Here is a 16874-nt window from a genome sequence, read left to right on the forward strand (position 1 = left end):
CTGACAGACATTAATTATTCCTACTCAATACATTTCTATTTGAATGCCCTGGAACGTTAAATCCCCCTGAACAGGCCCCTGGATTATTAAGCGAGACTCACTCTGGGTATGATCTCTCCAGTGCTGCAGATTCTGTCTGGCCCACAGCGCCAGTCTCTCCTGGCCTCTCCTGCGGAACTCAAGGCTGCGGGTGGCAGACTCCCTCCAGTGGGCCAGGGCTTGGCCAAGCAGCCTCTGGTGGAGGTGGGCCCGGGCTAGGGCGCTCATCTCCCTCTGGGAGTGGACACATTGCTCCCACGCCGTAAACACCCTACACAAACACGTAGGGAAGGGAAAGAAGGGATTTGGTACTGGTCAGGAGAAATCCTATGATAAGTAATGTGCACACATCCAATAAAATCCCACATCGGAGAAGTGAAACTTAAACAAAATGCCCTTTGCGGTCAAAACGTTGCTAATGAAACTACAGGAGCATCCACAGCAGTGCCTGTATTTCTCTTCATCCCCTATACCTTTGAAAATCATGTTTTGTTTGTGTGTATATATATATATATAGCTCCAAAAAATTAAGGGAACACTTAAACAACACAATGTAACTCCAACTCAATCACACTTCTGTGAAATTAAACTGTCCACTTAGGAAGCAACACTGATTGACAATAAATTGCACATGCTGTTGTGCAAAATGGAATAGACAACAGGTGGAAATTATAGGGAATTAGCAAGACACCCCAAATAAAGGAGTGGTTCTGCAGGTGGGGACCACAGACCACTTCTCAGTTCCTATGCTTCCTGGCTGATGTTTTGGTCACTTTTGAATGCTGGCGGTGCTTTCACTCTAGTGGTAGCATGAGACAGAGTCTACAACCCACACAAGTGGCTCAGGTAGTGCAGCTCCTCCAGGATGGCACATCAATGCGAGCTGTGGAGGTTTGCTGTGTCTGTTGCTGTGTCTGTCAGCGTAGTGTCCAGAGCATGGAGGCGCTACCAGGAGACAGGCCAGTACATCAGGAGACGTGGAGGAGACTGTAGGAGGGCAACAACCCAGCAGCAGGACCGCTATCTCCGCCTTTGTGCAAGGAGGAGCACTGCCAGAGCCCTGCAAAATGACCTCCAGCAGGCCACAAATGTGCATGTGTCTGCTCAAACGGTCAGAAACAAACTCCATGAGGGTGGTATGAGGGCCCGACATCCACAGGTGGGGGTCGTGCTTACAGCCCAACACCGTGCAGAACATTTGGCATTTGCCAGAGAACACCAAGATTGGCAAATTCGCCACTGGCGCCCTGTGCTCTTCACAGATGAAAGCAGGTTCACACTGAGCACATGTGACAGACGTGACAGAGTCTGGAGATGCAGTGGAGAACGTTCTGCTGCCTGCAACATCCTCCAGCATGACCAGTTTGGAGGTGGGTCAGTCACTCATGGTGTGGGGTGGCATTTCTTTGGGGGGCCGCACAGCCCTCCATGTGCTCGCCAGAGGTAGCCTGACTACCATTCGGTATCGAGATGAGATCCTCAGACCCCTTGTGAGCCATATGCTGGTGCGGTTGGCCCTGGGTTCTTCCTAATGCAAGACCATGCTAGACCTCATGTGGCTGGAGTGTGTCAGCAGTTCCTGCAAGAGGAAGGCATTGATGCTATGGACTGGCCCGCCCGTTCCCCAGACCTGAATCCAATTGAGCACATCTGGGACATCATGTCTCGCTCCATCCACCAACGCCACGTTGCACCACAGACTGTCCAGGAGTTGGCGGATGCTTTAGTCCAGGTCTGGGAGGAGATCCCTCAGGAGACCATCCGCCACCACATCAGGAGCATGCCTGGCGTGGTAGGGAGGTCATACAGGCACGTGGAGGCCACACACACTACTGAGCCTCATTTGGACTTGTTTTAAGGACATTACATCAAAGTTGGATCAGCCTGTAGTGTGGTTTTCCACTTTAATTTTGAGTGTGACTCCAAATCCAGACCTCCATGGGTTGATAAACTTGATTTCTATTGATAATTTGTGTGATTTTGTTGTCAGCATATTCAACTATGTAAAGAAAAAAGTATTTAATAAGAATATTTCATTCATTCAGATCTAGGATGTGTTATTTTAGTGTTCCCTTTTTTGAGCAGTGTATATATATATTCTCTGTCACTCAACCTGGTGAGCGTGGTGTGTGTGTAGAAGGCGGTGACGGCCTGGCTTTGTCTGAGGCGTGCTGTCCAGAGGGTGAAGGTGCTGTGGGTCCTCTGTCTCTCTCCTCTCCTCCGCAGCCACACCGCCCTCTTCACCAGCTGGGCCCGGGCCTCCGGGTCTGGCCTTACTCTAATCAACGTCCGCTAAGAGAGAGAGAGGATGTCATTAACCCATAATACCATTAGCAGAAGGGCTACCCTTATTAAAAAATGTTTTTAGAAATTATTGGAGGATAAATCAATGTGAGTAAAGTGTTCCAACATTTGTCTTTTTTTTTCCTAGCTGAGAAATTATTGGTTGTGTTTATGCTCACTAATAGTCTGCATTTTTGGATGTCACTGGACGAAGAAAAATTAATTATGAAAATGTATATCTCACTCTAGCCCACTTGCTCTTCTCTCCCTTCTCCCCAAAGTGAACATTTTAACTACCTTAAAAAAATGATACTTGAAGGTATGGTTATATACCAGCATTGGATTGGTGTAAGCAATGACTGATGGGATTTCCATCATATTCCCTACACCAGTAAATTCCTTGAGGGTAGTGTACAAGTGCACACTTGGAGGAGAGGCAATTGTGCTTCGACTCCCTACCTTTTTCTCCCATGTTAAGAAGCAGCTCCTGAGGACTGCCGTGGTGTGGAAGTCGTCGGCCATCCTCTGCAGGGTGACCTTTGACCTTTGGTGAGCGACCACCCTTCTCCAGTGAGCCACAGAGAAAGTCAGAATTGCAGTTTCCTGTGTGAAGCAGGGAGTACGTGAGACAGGTGACTGAGAATACTTGGCACACATGTTGACTTTCAGCCAATCCAAATCCACTTCCTATCCCTTCCAGTTGGTCCTATCCCTTCGATGTTGGCAGATCTGTTAGATGGAAGCAATATGCCCTTCGTAAGGCAATCAAACCGGCAAAACATCAGTACAGAGACAATGTGGAGTCGCAATTCAACGGCTCAGTCACAAGACGCAAGGACTCCAGACAATCACAGATTATAAAAAGGGGAACACCAGCCACGTCGTGAACACTGACGCCTTGCTCCCGGACAAGCTAAACACCTTCTGTGAGGGGTAACGCCTTAGTGGGAGTTCTTAACTAATTAGTGACCTTCATTCATCAATCAGGTTCAGGGGAGAAGCGAAAACCCGCAGACACTCGGCCCTCTATGGAATGAGTTCGGCACTTACCCTAGACCCACTACAACTTGAATAGCGCTCTAACAGATGGGGGAATATTCATTTTCCACCATAATTTGCAAATAAATTCATAAAAAATCCTACAATGTGATTTTCTAGATTTTTTCTCCTCATCTTGTCTGTCATAGTTGAAGTGTACCAATGATGGAAATTACAGGCCTCATCTTTTTAAGTGGGAGAACTTACACAATTGGTGGCTGACTAAATACTTCTTTGCCCCACTGTACATATGAGATGAGTAATGTAGGGTATGTAAACATTATATTAAGTAGCATTGTTTAAAGTGGCTAGTGATATATTTTACATCAATTCCCATTATTAAAGTGGCTGGAGTTGAGTCAGTATGTTGGCAGCAGCCACTCAATGTTAGTGGTGGCTGTTTAACAGTCTGATGGCCTTGAGATAGAAGCTGTTTTTCAGTCTCTCGGTCCCTGCTTTAATGCACCTGAACTGACCTCACCTTTTGGATGATAGCGGGGTGAACAGGCAGTGGCTCGGGTGGTTGTTGTCGTTGATGATCTTTATGGCCTTCCTGTGACATCGGGTGGTGTAGGTGTCCTGGAGGGCAGGTAGTTTGCCCCCGGTGATGCGTTGTGCAGACCTCACTACCCTCTGGAGAACCTTACGGTTGTGGGTGGAGCAGTTGCCGTACCAGGCGGTGATACAGCCCGACAGGATGCTCTCGATTGTGCATCTGTAGAAGTTTGTGAGTGCTTTTGGTGACAAGCCAAATTTCTTCAGCCTCCTGAGGTTGAAGAGGCGCTGCTGTGCCTTCTTCACGACGCTGACTGTGTGGGTGGACCAATTCAGTTTGTCCGTGATGTGTATGCCGAGGAACTTAAAACTTACTACCCTCTCCACTACTGTCCCATCGATGTGGATAGGGGGGTGCTCCCTCTGCTGTTTCCTGAAGTCCACAATCATCTCCTTAGTTTTGTTGACGTTGAGTGTGAGGTTATGATGATGGAAGTGAGTGCTACGGGGCGGTAGTCATTTAGCTTAGTTACCTTAGCTTTCTTGGGAACAGGGACAATGGTGGCCCTCTTGAAGCATGTGGGAACAGCAGACTGGGATAAGGATTGATTGAATATGTCCGTAAACACACCAGCCAGCTGGTCTGCGCATGCTCTGAGGGCGCGGCTGGGGATGCCGTCTGGGCCTGCAGCCTTGCAAGGGTTAACACGTTTAAATGTTTTACTCACGTCGGCTGCAGCGAAGGAGAGTCCGCAGGTTTTGGTTGCAGGCCGTGTCAGTGGCACTGTATTGTTCTCAAAGCGGGCAAAAAAGTTATTTAGTCTGCTGTTTCCTGAAGTCCACAATCATCTCCTTAGTTTTGTTGACGTTGAGTGTGAGGTTATGATGATGGAAGTGAGTGCTACGGGGCGGTAGTCATTTAGCTTAGTTACCTTAGCTTTCTTGGGAACAGGGACAATGGTGGCCCTCTTGAAGCATGTGGGAACAGCAGACTGGGATAAGGATTGATTGAATATGTCCGTAAACACACCAGCCAGCTGGTCTGCGCATGCTCTGAGGGCGCGGCTGGGGATGCCGTCTGGGCCTGCAGCCTTGCAAGGGTTAACACGTTTAAATGTTTTACTCACGTCGGCTGCAGCGAAGGAGAGTCCGCAGGTTTTGGTTGCAGGCCGTGTCAGTGGCAATGTATTGTCCTCAAAGCGGGCAAAAAAGTTATTTAGTCTGCCTGGTCCGAGACGGGGCTGGTTTTCTTTTTGTAATCCGTGTTTGACTGTAGACCCTGCCACATACCTCTTGTGTCTGAGCCGTTGAATTGTGACTCTACTTTGTCTCTATACTGACGCTTAGCTTGTTTGATTGCCTTGCGGAGGGAATAGCTACGCTGATCGTGAACTTCAGGAGGGAGCATACCCCCATCCACATAGACGGGCCCGCAGTGGAGAGGGTGAAAAGCTTAACTTCCTCGGCGTGCACATCACGGACAACCTGAAATGGTCCATCCACACAGACAACAAGATTATCAAGAACTTCAGCCACCCGAGCCGTGGCCTGTTCACCCTGATACCATCTAGAGGGCGGAGACGATACAGGTGCATCAAAGCTGGGACCGAGAGACTGAAAAACAGCTTATATCTCCAGACTGTTAAAAATTCACCACGAGCCTGCCTCCGCCCAGTACCCCTCTCTGAACTTTAGTCACTGTTACTATCCGGCCACCACCCGGTACTCAACCCTACATCTTAGAGACTGCTGCCCTATGTACATAGTCATCAAACACTGGTCACATTAATAATGTTTACATACCGTTTTACCCACTTCATATGTATATACTGTATTCTAATCAAGGCTCATCCTTTATAACTTCTGCTGTACACACCTTTCCATTCATATGCTGTCCATAATGTCAATATACACCATCATATACATTTATATTCCGGATCCTTGACATTGCTCGCTCTAATAATTCTATATTTCTTAATTCCTTTATTTTGGGGAATTTGTGTGTATTGTTTTGTTAAGTATTTGTATTTATTAAGGATCCCCATTACTCTTCCTGAGGTCTAGCAACATTAAGGGAGTTATATACAACTAAAAATATTACATTACATTTTTCACAACACATTAAGTGTGTTCCCTACTCTACTACCACATATCTACAATACAAAATCTGTATGTACGCGTGTCTTATGTGTTGTGTCTGTGCCTGTGTGTGTCTCTTCACAGTCCCCGCTGTTCAATAAGGTGTATTTTTATCTGTTTTTTAAATCTGATTCTACTGCTGCATCAGTTACCTGATGTGGAATAGAGTTCCATGGCTCTATGTAGTACTGTGCACCTCGCATAATCTGTTCTGGACTTGGTGACAGTGAAGAGACCTCTTATGGCATGTCTTGTGGGGTATGCATGGATGTCCGAGCTGTGTGGAAGTAGTTTAGACAGACAGCTTGGTGCATTCAACATGTCAATACTTTTTACAAAAACAAGTAGTGATGAAGTCCATCTCTCCTCCACTTTGAGCCATGAGAGATTGACATGAATATTGTTAACATTAGCTCTTGTGTTCATTTCAGGGCCAGCCGTGCTGACCTGTTCTAAGACAGTTGTAATTTTCCAAGGACCCTCTGTGGCACCTGACTACACAACTGAACAGTAGTCCTTTCCCTACAAGCATGCTGAAAGTTGGTTGTCAATTTGTTTACAGTAAAATAGCATTGTAACTGGTGAAACACAATTTTTCCCCCCAAACTTTATTAATTGTTGGTAAAAGGATGATTGGTTGGCTATTTGAGCCAGTAAAGGGGGCTTTACTGTTCTTGGGTATCGGAATTACTTTAGCTTCCCTGTAGGCCTGAGGGCACACACTTTCTAGTAGGTTTAGATTGAAGATATGGCAAATAGGAGCGGCAATATCATCCACTATTATCCTCAGTCATTTTCCATCCAGGTTGTCAGACCCCGTTGGCTTGTCATTGTTGATAGACACTTTTTTTCACCTCTTCCACAGTTTATGGAATTAAAAATTACAATACCAGTCTTTCATAATTTATACTTGGATGTGAAGTGTCACCGTTTGTTGCTGGCATGTCATGCATAAGTTTGCTAATCTTTCCAATGAACAAAAATCATAAAAGTAATTGGCAATATCAGTGTGTTTTGTGATGAATGAGCCATCCGATTCAATGAATGATGGAGCTGAGAGTGCCTTTTTTGCACAAAATCTAAAGTGCACAAAACCTTTCAACTATCATTCATATTTGTTTCATATTATACTTTCTTCTTTTTATTCAGTTTAGTCACAGGATTGTTCAATTTGCAGTATGTTTGCTAATCGGTTGTGCAGCCAGACTTATTTGCCATTCCTTTTGCTTTATCCCTCTCAACCATACCATTTTTCAATTCCTCATCCATCCACGGGGATTCATGCTTTTACAGTCATTTTCTTAATGGGTGCGTGCTTATTAGTAACTGGAATAAGTCATTTCATAAATGTGTCAAGTGCAGCGTCTGGTTGCTCCTCATTACACACCACTGACCAACACATATTCTTTACATCATCAACATAAGAATCACTACAAAACCTATTGTATGACCTCTTATTCACTATAATAGGCCCAGCCATTGGAACTTTGGTTTTCCTAGATATGGCTATTATATTGTGATCACTACATCCTATGGATTTGGATGCTGCTTTAAAGCAAATTTCTTCAGCATTAGTAAAGATGTGATCAATACCTGTTGATGATTTAATTCCTGTGCTGTTGGTAACTACGCTGGTAGGTTGACTGATAACCTGAATCAGGTTGCAGGCACTGGTTACAGTTTGAAGTTTTCCTGAGTGGGCAGCCTGGTGATAGCCAGTCAATATTTAAATCACCCAGAAAATAGACCTCTGTTGATATCACATACATTATCAAACATTTCACACATGTTATCCAAGATACTGACTGTTAGTACTTGGTGGTCTATAGCAGCTTCCCACAAGAATGGGCTTTAATTGAGGCAAAACCTGTAGCCATATTACATCAACAATACTTAACATTAGATCCTCTCTAGGATTTACAGGAATGTGGTTCTGAATATAAACAGCAACACCATTGGCATTTCTGTCTTTTCTGTAGATGTTATCATGTATTGCTACCACTGTATCAAAGTTATTATCGAAGTCAGTTTTAGAGATAGAATATGAATGTCACCTTGTTACTAGCAAGTTTGATTGATTTCTTGAACCTTGTTTCTTAACGTGAGCTATTTTTTATCACTTTTCTGGGATGCTTGCTTGTTTTCATTGCTTTACTGGGAAGCTTAGCAGAACATAACATGCTCATGTTATTTATGTTATTGCAAGGTGAGCTGCACACAGCTACAATGCTAACAGTATAACTCTGGTTCATATGCACATGATTAATGCATACAATAGCTGTAGGATCAGCAGAGGCAGTTAGAGGGACATGAACTAGGTTACTCACACTTACATTGTGTCTACCATTGCCCCAGGGATGTACATTTTCTGAAGCATTATGGACAACTCAGCGACACAATGGTAGGCATTAACTGAGCTGGGCTTGGGTCATTGTCTCAACGCAGCCTTATAGGTATTACTGCACTGTTGGAGCTAGTAACATATGCAATTTGATACACCCGCAACAAAAAAGATGTGTACGCCACCAATACAATTTGATTTGAATATGAAGGAAGCTCCACCACTACACCCCTTATGCTGGGTGGACACTACACCCCTTATGCTGGGTGGACACTACAACCCTTATCCTGGGTGGACACTACAACCCTTATCCTGGGTGGACACTACAACCCTTATCCTGGGTGGACACTACACCCCTTATCCTGGGTGGACACTACACCCCTTATCCTGGGTGGACCCTACAACCCTTATCCTGGGTGGACCCTACAACCCTTATCCTGGGTGGACCCTACAACCCTTATCCTGGGTGGACGCTACAACCCTTATCCTGGGTGGACGCTACAACCCTTATCCTGGGTGGACGCTACAACCCTTATCCTGGGTGGACGCTACAACCCTTATCCTGGGTGGACGCTACAACCCTTATCCTGGGTGGACGCTACAACCCTTATCCTGGGTGGACGCTACAACCCTTATCCTGGGTGGACACTACAACCCTTATCCTGGGTGGACACTACAACCCCTATCCTGGGTGGACACTACAACCCTTATCCTGGGTGGACACTACAACCCTTATCCTGGGTGGACACTACAACCCTTATCCTGGGTGGACACTACACAACTTTCAAAATCTTAACATCGCTGAGCCTCTCACATTAAACAACCATCTTTCCTCTACTTTTTTGTCTTGCCAACATAGTGGTGCACAACCTAAACGATGCGGCACAGACGGGGACGTCACACACAAGATTCTTCACTTGGCCGCGATCATTCTCGATACCACCACGCGAAAACAATTATGTGATTAGATTGTGTAGCTAGAACGAGCTGTGGCTCAAAGCAGCCTCATGAAACATTTTCAGTCAGACATTCACGCTTGCCATACAGACTTGAAATACCTAGCCAATAAATGTTGAATTGAATAGCATTGCTTGGGTACTTCAGAGCTGTGACGATTTGATGCTTTGATTAAAGGCAATTACAAATGCATACTAGTAGGCAAGTAGTAGACATCGTCCTGCTCAAGAGTCTACACATTCTGCGTGATGCGAAACAACGCCATTGGCGATTGCAGATCACCATTCTCAAAGCTCGTCGTTGCACATCTCACACTACAAGAGCATTGGAGATTTTGTGCCGATAAAATCAAACATTTTTTTTTTAAATATCATGATGTCTGGGACGGCTCAAATATGGGAGAGGTAGCCCTCAGACTGCGTCTCTGACCGGTTCACATTAAACAAGCGTCGGTGACGGCCGCGTGCCCCGAGTAGACAACGACATGGGGATTTTGTCTCCAATCTCAAACTTGTCTGAGACAGCTAAATCGTGTACGGTACCCTTACAAAATGTAAAAACATCAAAAGAGGAAAGGGTAGGGAGCTAATTTCAGCCTCGCTGGTAGAATAAGGCTTAATAATAATGCTATAATACTGACCATCTGTATGGCTGCGGTGCTGAGGCTCTGGGTGTGTCTCCTCCACAGGCTGAGGGCGGTGCCAAGCATGGCCCGTCTGCGGACATCTGCCATCAGGCCCATGAGGCGTCGCTGCTCCCTGCCGACTCTGACATAGTCCCTCCACTGAGAGAAGGCCACACTGAGGGAGGGACGTAGCATCCGGCCCACCACACTCCCCATGACACCCTGACAAAGAGAGATGGGAGATAAGGGGTGTAGAGAGAAGATGGATATTCTTTTAAACTTTTGGCATTATTGTATGTTTTGATAAAGGATGCAAGAGTGTGTGGTGATTATACAAATGCAGGATGAAAAACCTTTAATCTGGGTGAGCTCTTGTGATCTGGGAGACTTTGATGCAAGAGGCAGAAGGTTTGGTCACCCTCTGCAAAATCAACATGGTTCTCGACCTGGAAGCTTTTCGGAGAAGAGAGCAAAAGGCCTTGAATCAGGGTTACACAATGTTTGTATCAGTCATACTCTAACACTCACCACCTCCCTTTCAAACAGTATGTGTGTGTATATTCAACAGACTGACCAGGTCTTGAGACTTTCCAATGGGGATGAGGCCAGTAGGGGGCGTCCTCTGTCCATCTGTGCTGAAGAGGAGCTGTTTGACCAATCGCTGAGCTCCGTGCTGATGTTATGCTCTGCCACAGCAAGTTTCAGGGAGAGGGGAGAGGTGCTGCCGAACCCAGAGGAAGAGGATTCCAGCACTGCCAGTCTAGTCCTGAACCTGTGCATCCTGCAGGCCTGGGAATCCCACGCCAGCTCGTGCCAACGCCGCAGCGCCAATCTCACCTGCTCCCTCGCCCGGGCCACACAGTACAGTCTGAGACAGGTGGGGAGTGAGAGGGATGGAAAGATTGAAGTGGAGACAGAGCAGTTTAAATATACTCCAAAGCAAGTAAGTGAAAAGGGGGGGGGGGGGGGGGGAGAGGCCAAGACGAGAGAGCAGCAGTGTGGTGATAGCTACCTGGCTAGCTGGAGCTTGCTCTTCTCCCTCCTCCAGGAGTGAAGGCTTGTCTGGAGCTGCAGGTTGTCACACAACTCCTCCAATGTGAGGAGCCTGGCACCACCATACAACCTTGGCGTCACCGCCTCACTCGGCCTCATATTCCCTACAACATCTGAGATTCAGCACACACTTGCACTTTAACAGCCATGGCATTCATGAAGAACTGCCGGGCGTACAGGCTTTTGCTGCAGTCCTGCTCTGGAGCTTAAAGCCTGTACACCCAGTAGCTCGCCGAGCACTGAGGGTTTGCCTTCCCTGGAGGATTTATGGGAAAGAAGAAGTGAATGACAGAACGTTTCATTGAAGTTAAGAGGCCAGGCCAACCTGTCAGTGTCCCTAGGGTCAGCGCCTGTGTCCTCCTCCTCTCCAGCAGGTGTGTGAGGAGGCGTGTGTGTCGGGACCGTAGCGCTGTGGCTCTCCTCCAGCTTTGCAGGGTGTGTGCGGCCATCCGGTCATTCCTCTCGCTGCAGTAACACACGCACGCCGCCCTGCGCTCGGCCACACCCCGCCAGCCACGCAGGATGCTGAGATGGGGTCAAACAATGTTGATCAAAGTTAAACTCGGAAGGCACACTCAAAACTAACTGGAGCACACTTGAGTCAAAATGGAGACATTTCATATGATATCATTTGTCTATTTATCTGTGCTCTATAGACTGACTGTGAGAGCTGTGCCCGTTGCCTTCTCTCCTGTATCTCTAGGGCCCCTCTCCTGACCAGGACCCTGCGGTTCCAGGATGTAAACGCCTCCTGCAGCCTCCTCCACTCCAGCAGGTCGTGCCACCTCTGCACCAGTCTGTGCCCGCAGTCTGCCCGGGCAAACTCCTGGTGCCACCTCCCAAAGGCCACTGGTGAGAGGAGATGAGGCCAAAAGACATTCATCATCCCAATGACTCTAATAGACACTTCATTAGCCGCTGGCCCATAATTGTGTCACTTCTGTGCAAGCCAGTGCATGCTAGCGCATTCTAATAGGGTAAAAGGCCATTAGTAGACACTAACATGTTGTATTCTATACCCATTTGAAGATAAAAACAAGTTTCTCAGAAGGTTTCTATTTCAGGGGACCTGACCCCATGTTCTGGAACCACTGGTCTAGCAGGAGAAGATAATCGGCATGTTGTAGAGGTAGAGGGAGGCATTATGCCAGTCAGTGTGAGAGTTGGGACTTGGATATATACAAGGCTGTCATGTGTTTGTTTGAAGTCAGGGTACGACTTAAGAGGAGGGCTCACTGGCACACACACACCACTTGCCTGCTAAAATTTGTCTGGAGAGCACCTGTTCGGCCTCGACACACACGCGCTGCAACCGGGCTCCGTGTGTGCGCTCACGCCAGCGCTGGGCAACCCTCCTGTGTGCGTGTGTGTGGTAGTCATATGGAGACAGACCGACAGAGAGAGGGGGAGGGAGAAAGAAAGCAGGCAGGAGGGAGAGATGAGATAATTATTCTTGGATCTGTACAGTGCGTGTTAATATTGTTGAGTTTGAGGTATTCAAATGTCAATCCTATACGTAGAAGGATAGGATCAATTACTGAACAAAAATATCAATGCCACATGTAAAGTGTTGGTCCCATGTTTCATGAGCTGAAATTAGAGATCCCAGAAAAAGCTTATTTCTCTCAGTTTGTGCACAAATTTGTTTACATCCATGATAGTGAGCATTTCTCCTTTGCCAATATAATTAATTCACCTGACAGGTGTGGCATAAGAAGTTGATTAAACAGCATGATCATTAAAGGCCACTAAAATATCCAGTTGTCACACATGTCTCAAGTTGAGGGAGCGTGCAATTGGTATGCTGATTGCAGGAATGTCAACCAGAGCTGTTGGCAGAGAATTTAATGTTCATTTCTCTACCATAAGCCACCTCCAATGTTGTTTTAAAGAATTTGGCAGTACGTCCAATCAGCCTGACAACCGCAGACCATGTATACCAACGCCAGTCCAGGACCTCTACATCTGGGTTCTTCACCTGCGGGATTGTAGAGAGACCAGCCCCCCGGACAGCTGATGAAACTGAGGATTATTTATGTCTGTAATAGTGGGTGGGCCTATGTCCTCCCAGGCCCACACACGGCTACGCCCCTGCCCAGTGCTGTGAAATCCATAGATGAGAATTTATTTCAATTGACTGATGTCCTTATATGAAATGTAACTCAGTGAAATCATGAATTGTTGCGTTTATATTTTTGTTCATTGTATCAGTTGAGGACATAAACTGAAAGATCCTCATAGAATGTTAATGGGCCATTTCCATTTGAAAATAAACTGAATTTCAGTTTGTCTCCTGGTCCATTCTAGCAAGGCAATTTAGTGACTACAAGACCATCACAACTGTAACATAACCCTATGGCCATCACTATTTGGCCGCACTAGTAGGGTTATGACTGTAACCTAACAAAATGTGGAAAAAGTTAAGGGGTCTGATGCGTTTTAAATGCAGCCTATCCCTCTGTCGTCTTCTCTGCTCTGCTCTCTCTAGCCACAGCAGAAGGCTGTGCTGCAGTAGGCTCCTCCTGTGGAAGCCAGCACTCTGATTGGCCCTAGCAGATCGCTCCTCCTCCCTCTGTGTGGCCCGGGCCGCCCACACGCGCCAGGCTGCAGCTAGGCAGGACGCCCTGTGTAAGAGCAGGGGTGTGTTCAATTTAACGGAATGTTCTTATTGTTGCAGGTAGAAATGTAATGTGTAGAGCTGACGTGACTCACAGTTTTACTTGACAAACACTCATACCTGATCTACACAAAATATTTCTACATGAACATTGTATCCTCCTGAACAGACAACAACACTAGGCTAAACTCAGAGAAGATGACACACATGGCCATGGGATTGAAGTTGGAATATATACAACTGAAGATTTAAATATAACTGTATCCCCTCAGGGCTCTATTAAATCAGATCCAATTAGCCAACATCTACATAGCGGTTGTTTTGGTTTCTGAGGTGGAACTGCGTTAGAGCTGTCAAATCCACAAGCGGCTCCTGGCATTATACCTAAAGCGGGCATTGCCATTGGCTGCACAGAGTGGCATTAAGAGAGATCCCATGCAGCCATGTTTACAAGTTTGATCTGATTGAATCAAGGCCTAACATGCTGACTAGACCGGGCGTGCGCACGTCCACTATCATGTGCATGTAGATTTTGTCCATCCACAGACGTGATCAGGACACTCAGGTTGAAATATCAAAACGAACTCTGAACTAACTATATTAATTTGGGGACAGGTCGAAAAGCATTCAACATTCATGGCAATTTAGCTAGCTAGCTTGCTGTTGCTAGCTAATTTGTCCTGGGATAAAAATATTGGGTTGTTTGAAACGTAGAGGACCTAGCATGGTTTGTGTACATTTATTTTGTAATGCTCTCGCACACGTTACGCAAGCGGTTTGGTCAGCATGGAAGACTAACACAAACTACTATCAATAACTGTCCCTTTACCTGTGCTGTTCTGTGGCCAGACGTGCTGTGACCCAGGCAGCTCTCCACAAGGCGTAGGCCTGACTCTGCTGCCTGTGGTCCCAGTGGAGGGCTGCCCTCTGGGCTTGCAGCGCCCACGCCTGCAGCCTCACACCAGCCTGCCTCCACACCAGCCAGTGCTTAAACAGCAGAGTCAGACTGGTAGGGGACAAACACAGAAAAATGTTACAGGGCCCAAGTCTTTGAGATTATTATTACAGATGCTTGCTCATTTAGTTCACGTGTTTTGTTCACGTGTTTATGGGTGCATCGCTGTAGGGCATCGTTCCCATTCACAGCCAAGTGACATTGTCCTAGATACAGAGGTCAACTGTGGGCCATTCCATGGTAATAGAATGACGATGAGACTTTTTCACCATAAAATGTATGCCAAACAAAAACCATGGATTGCAAAGTTAAACCATACATTTCTATAAACATGGACTACTTTCAACACATTCCACCGACAATTTGACAAACACATTTACTTGAAGAACAGCGCAGATATAGTTTCATAACAGAATGGAGGGAAAAAAAATTGGGTGACCAAGTTGTCAAAAAATAAACTCTTAAATATCTATTCTAAATTAAGATTCAAAGAAGTCTGCAGAAAGAATGAGTTGTCAGTTATGATATGACATCTTAAGTTAAAATGTAATTTTGGTTACTGAACTACAGTAAGTGGATTAACACCTGATAACAGAATTACATCATGGTTCCTTAATCTGTACTATACAGAAATACATAATTATGGAAAAGTGATGTATTCAATGTAAGGTATCCTGAATAGGTACACAAAAGTACACAAATATCCTCCTTTGCAAGTTTGGGTATTATTCTACGAATTGTCAATTATTGTCCCAAATCAGAGCCATTGCCATGGACACTCGGACTCGGAGCAGCCATCCGCAGAGCGAGCTGCGCGCAGGGAGCGAGTGACAGACAGAGAGGAGCAGATCATGGATTTACTAACAGAGGAAGTTATTTCTGATTAGGGGTTTCGGGCCGGGCCTTAAACTTGTCAGAAGCAATAGGGTAGGGCCTGAACGTCACGGGCACGGGTGGGGCTTAAAATTCACACCAGTGCAGGGCTCTATGGACCGGACCTAATCTGAGAAAGCAGTGGTTACAGTAAATGAAAAGAGGGGGCTAATGGATAGGTGTTGGTAAGAGACAGGAGAGGTGACATTAACTGGAGAGAGAGAGGAAGGGGTTGTCCAGACTGCTTCACAATTATGAGCTGAACATAACAGTATACCAATGGAAGGGAGGACAGTAGCAGGAGACACTATGAGCTGAACATAACAGTAAACCAATGGAATGGAGGACAGTAGCAGAGACACTATGAGCTGAACATAACAGTAAACCAATGGAAGGGAGGACAGTAGCAGGAGACACTATGAGCTGAACATAACAGTAAACCAATGGAATGGAGGACAGTAGCAGGAGACACTATGAGCTGAACATAACAGTAAACCAATGGAAGGGAGGACAGTAGCAGGAGACACTATGAGCTGAACATAACAGTACACCAATGGAAGGGAGGACAGTAGTAGGAGACACTATGAGCTGAACATAACAGTACGCCAGTGGAAGGGAGGACAGTAGCAGGAGACACTATGAGCTGAACATAACAGTATGCCAATGGAAGGGAGGACAGTAGTAGGAGACACTATGAGCTGAACATAACAGTACGCCAATGGAAGGGAGGACAGTAGTAGGAGACACTATGAGCTGAACATAACAGTACGCCAGTGGAAGGGAGGACAGTAGCAGGTGACACTATGAGCTGAACATAACAGTACGCCAGTGGAAGGGAGGACAGTAGCAGAGACACTATGAGCTGAACATAACAGTATACCAATGGAAGGGAGGACAGTAGCAGGAGACACTATGAGCTGAACATAACAGTATACCAATGGAAGAGAGGACAGTAGCAGGAGACACTATGAGCTGAACATAACAGTATGCCAGTGGAAGGGAGGACAGTAGCAGATGAGAAGTATACCAATGGAATGGAGGACAGTAGCAGGAGACACTATGAGCTGAACATAACAGTATGCCAGTGGAAGGGAGGACAGTAGTAGGAGACACTATGAGCTGAACATAACAGTACGCCAGTGGAAGGGAGGACAGTAGCAGGAGACACTATGAGCTGAACATAACAGTACGCCAGTGGAAGGGAGGACAGTAGCAGGAGACACTATGAGCTGAACATAACAGTACGCCAGTGGAAGGGAGGACAGTAAGCAGGAGACACTATGAGCTGAACATAACAGTACGCCAGTGGAAGGGAGGACAGTAGCAGGAGACACTATGAGCTGAACATAACAGTATACCAGTGGAAGGGAGGACAGTAGCAGGAGACACTATGAGCTGAACATAACAGTATACCAGTGGAAGGGAGGACAGTAGCAGGAGACACTATGAGCTGAACATA

At 46.2% G+C, this 16874-nt stretch overlaps 1 protein-coding gene across 4 annotated transcripts in view; it reads right to left on the minus strand.

Annotated features, from left to right (window-relative positions):
• LOC124046175 overlaps nt 1-16874 on the minus strand; it is a 93767-nt gene that overhangs the window by 70364 nt on the left and 6529 nt on the right. For 3 of the 4 annotated variants that reach the window (XM_046366262.1, XM_046366264.1, XM_046366261.1), the window contains exons 7-17: nt 14417-14593; nt 12228-12325; nt 11633-11819; nt 11296-11495; nt 10930-11083; nt 10492-10785; nt 10271-10370; nt 9933-10139; nt 2782-2925; nt 2153-2331; nt 102-310 (exon numbers count right to left, since the gene is read on the minus strand). In XM_046366262.1, the coding sequence (XP_046222218.1) occupies nt 102-310; nt 2153-2331; nt 2782-2925; nt 9933-10139; nt 10271-10370; nt 10492-10785; nt 10930-11083; nt 11296-11495; nt 11633-11819; nt 12228-12325; nt 14417-14593 (1949 nt within the window). The remainder of the gene's footprint in view (nt 1-101; nt 311-2152; nt 2332-2781; nt 2926-9932; nt 10140-10270; nt 10371-10491; nt 10786-10929; nt 11084-11295; nt 11496-11632; nt 11820-12227; nt 12326-14416; nt 14594-16874) is intronic. The other variant, XM_046366263.1, reaches the window with a different exon arrangement.

The sequence above is a fragment of the Oncorhynchus gorbuscha genome, linkage group LG10 (assembly GCF_021184085.1).
Source record: "Oncorhynchus gorbuscha isolate QuinsamMale2020 ecotype Even-year linkage group LG10, OgorEven_v1.0, whole genome shotgun sequence".
In the NCBI taxonomy this organism is placed as follows: domain Eukaryota; kingdom Metazoa; phylum Chordata; class Actinopteri; order Salmoniformes; family Salmonidae; genus Oncorhynchus; species Oncorhynchus gorbuscha.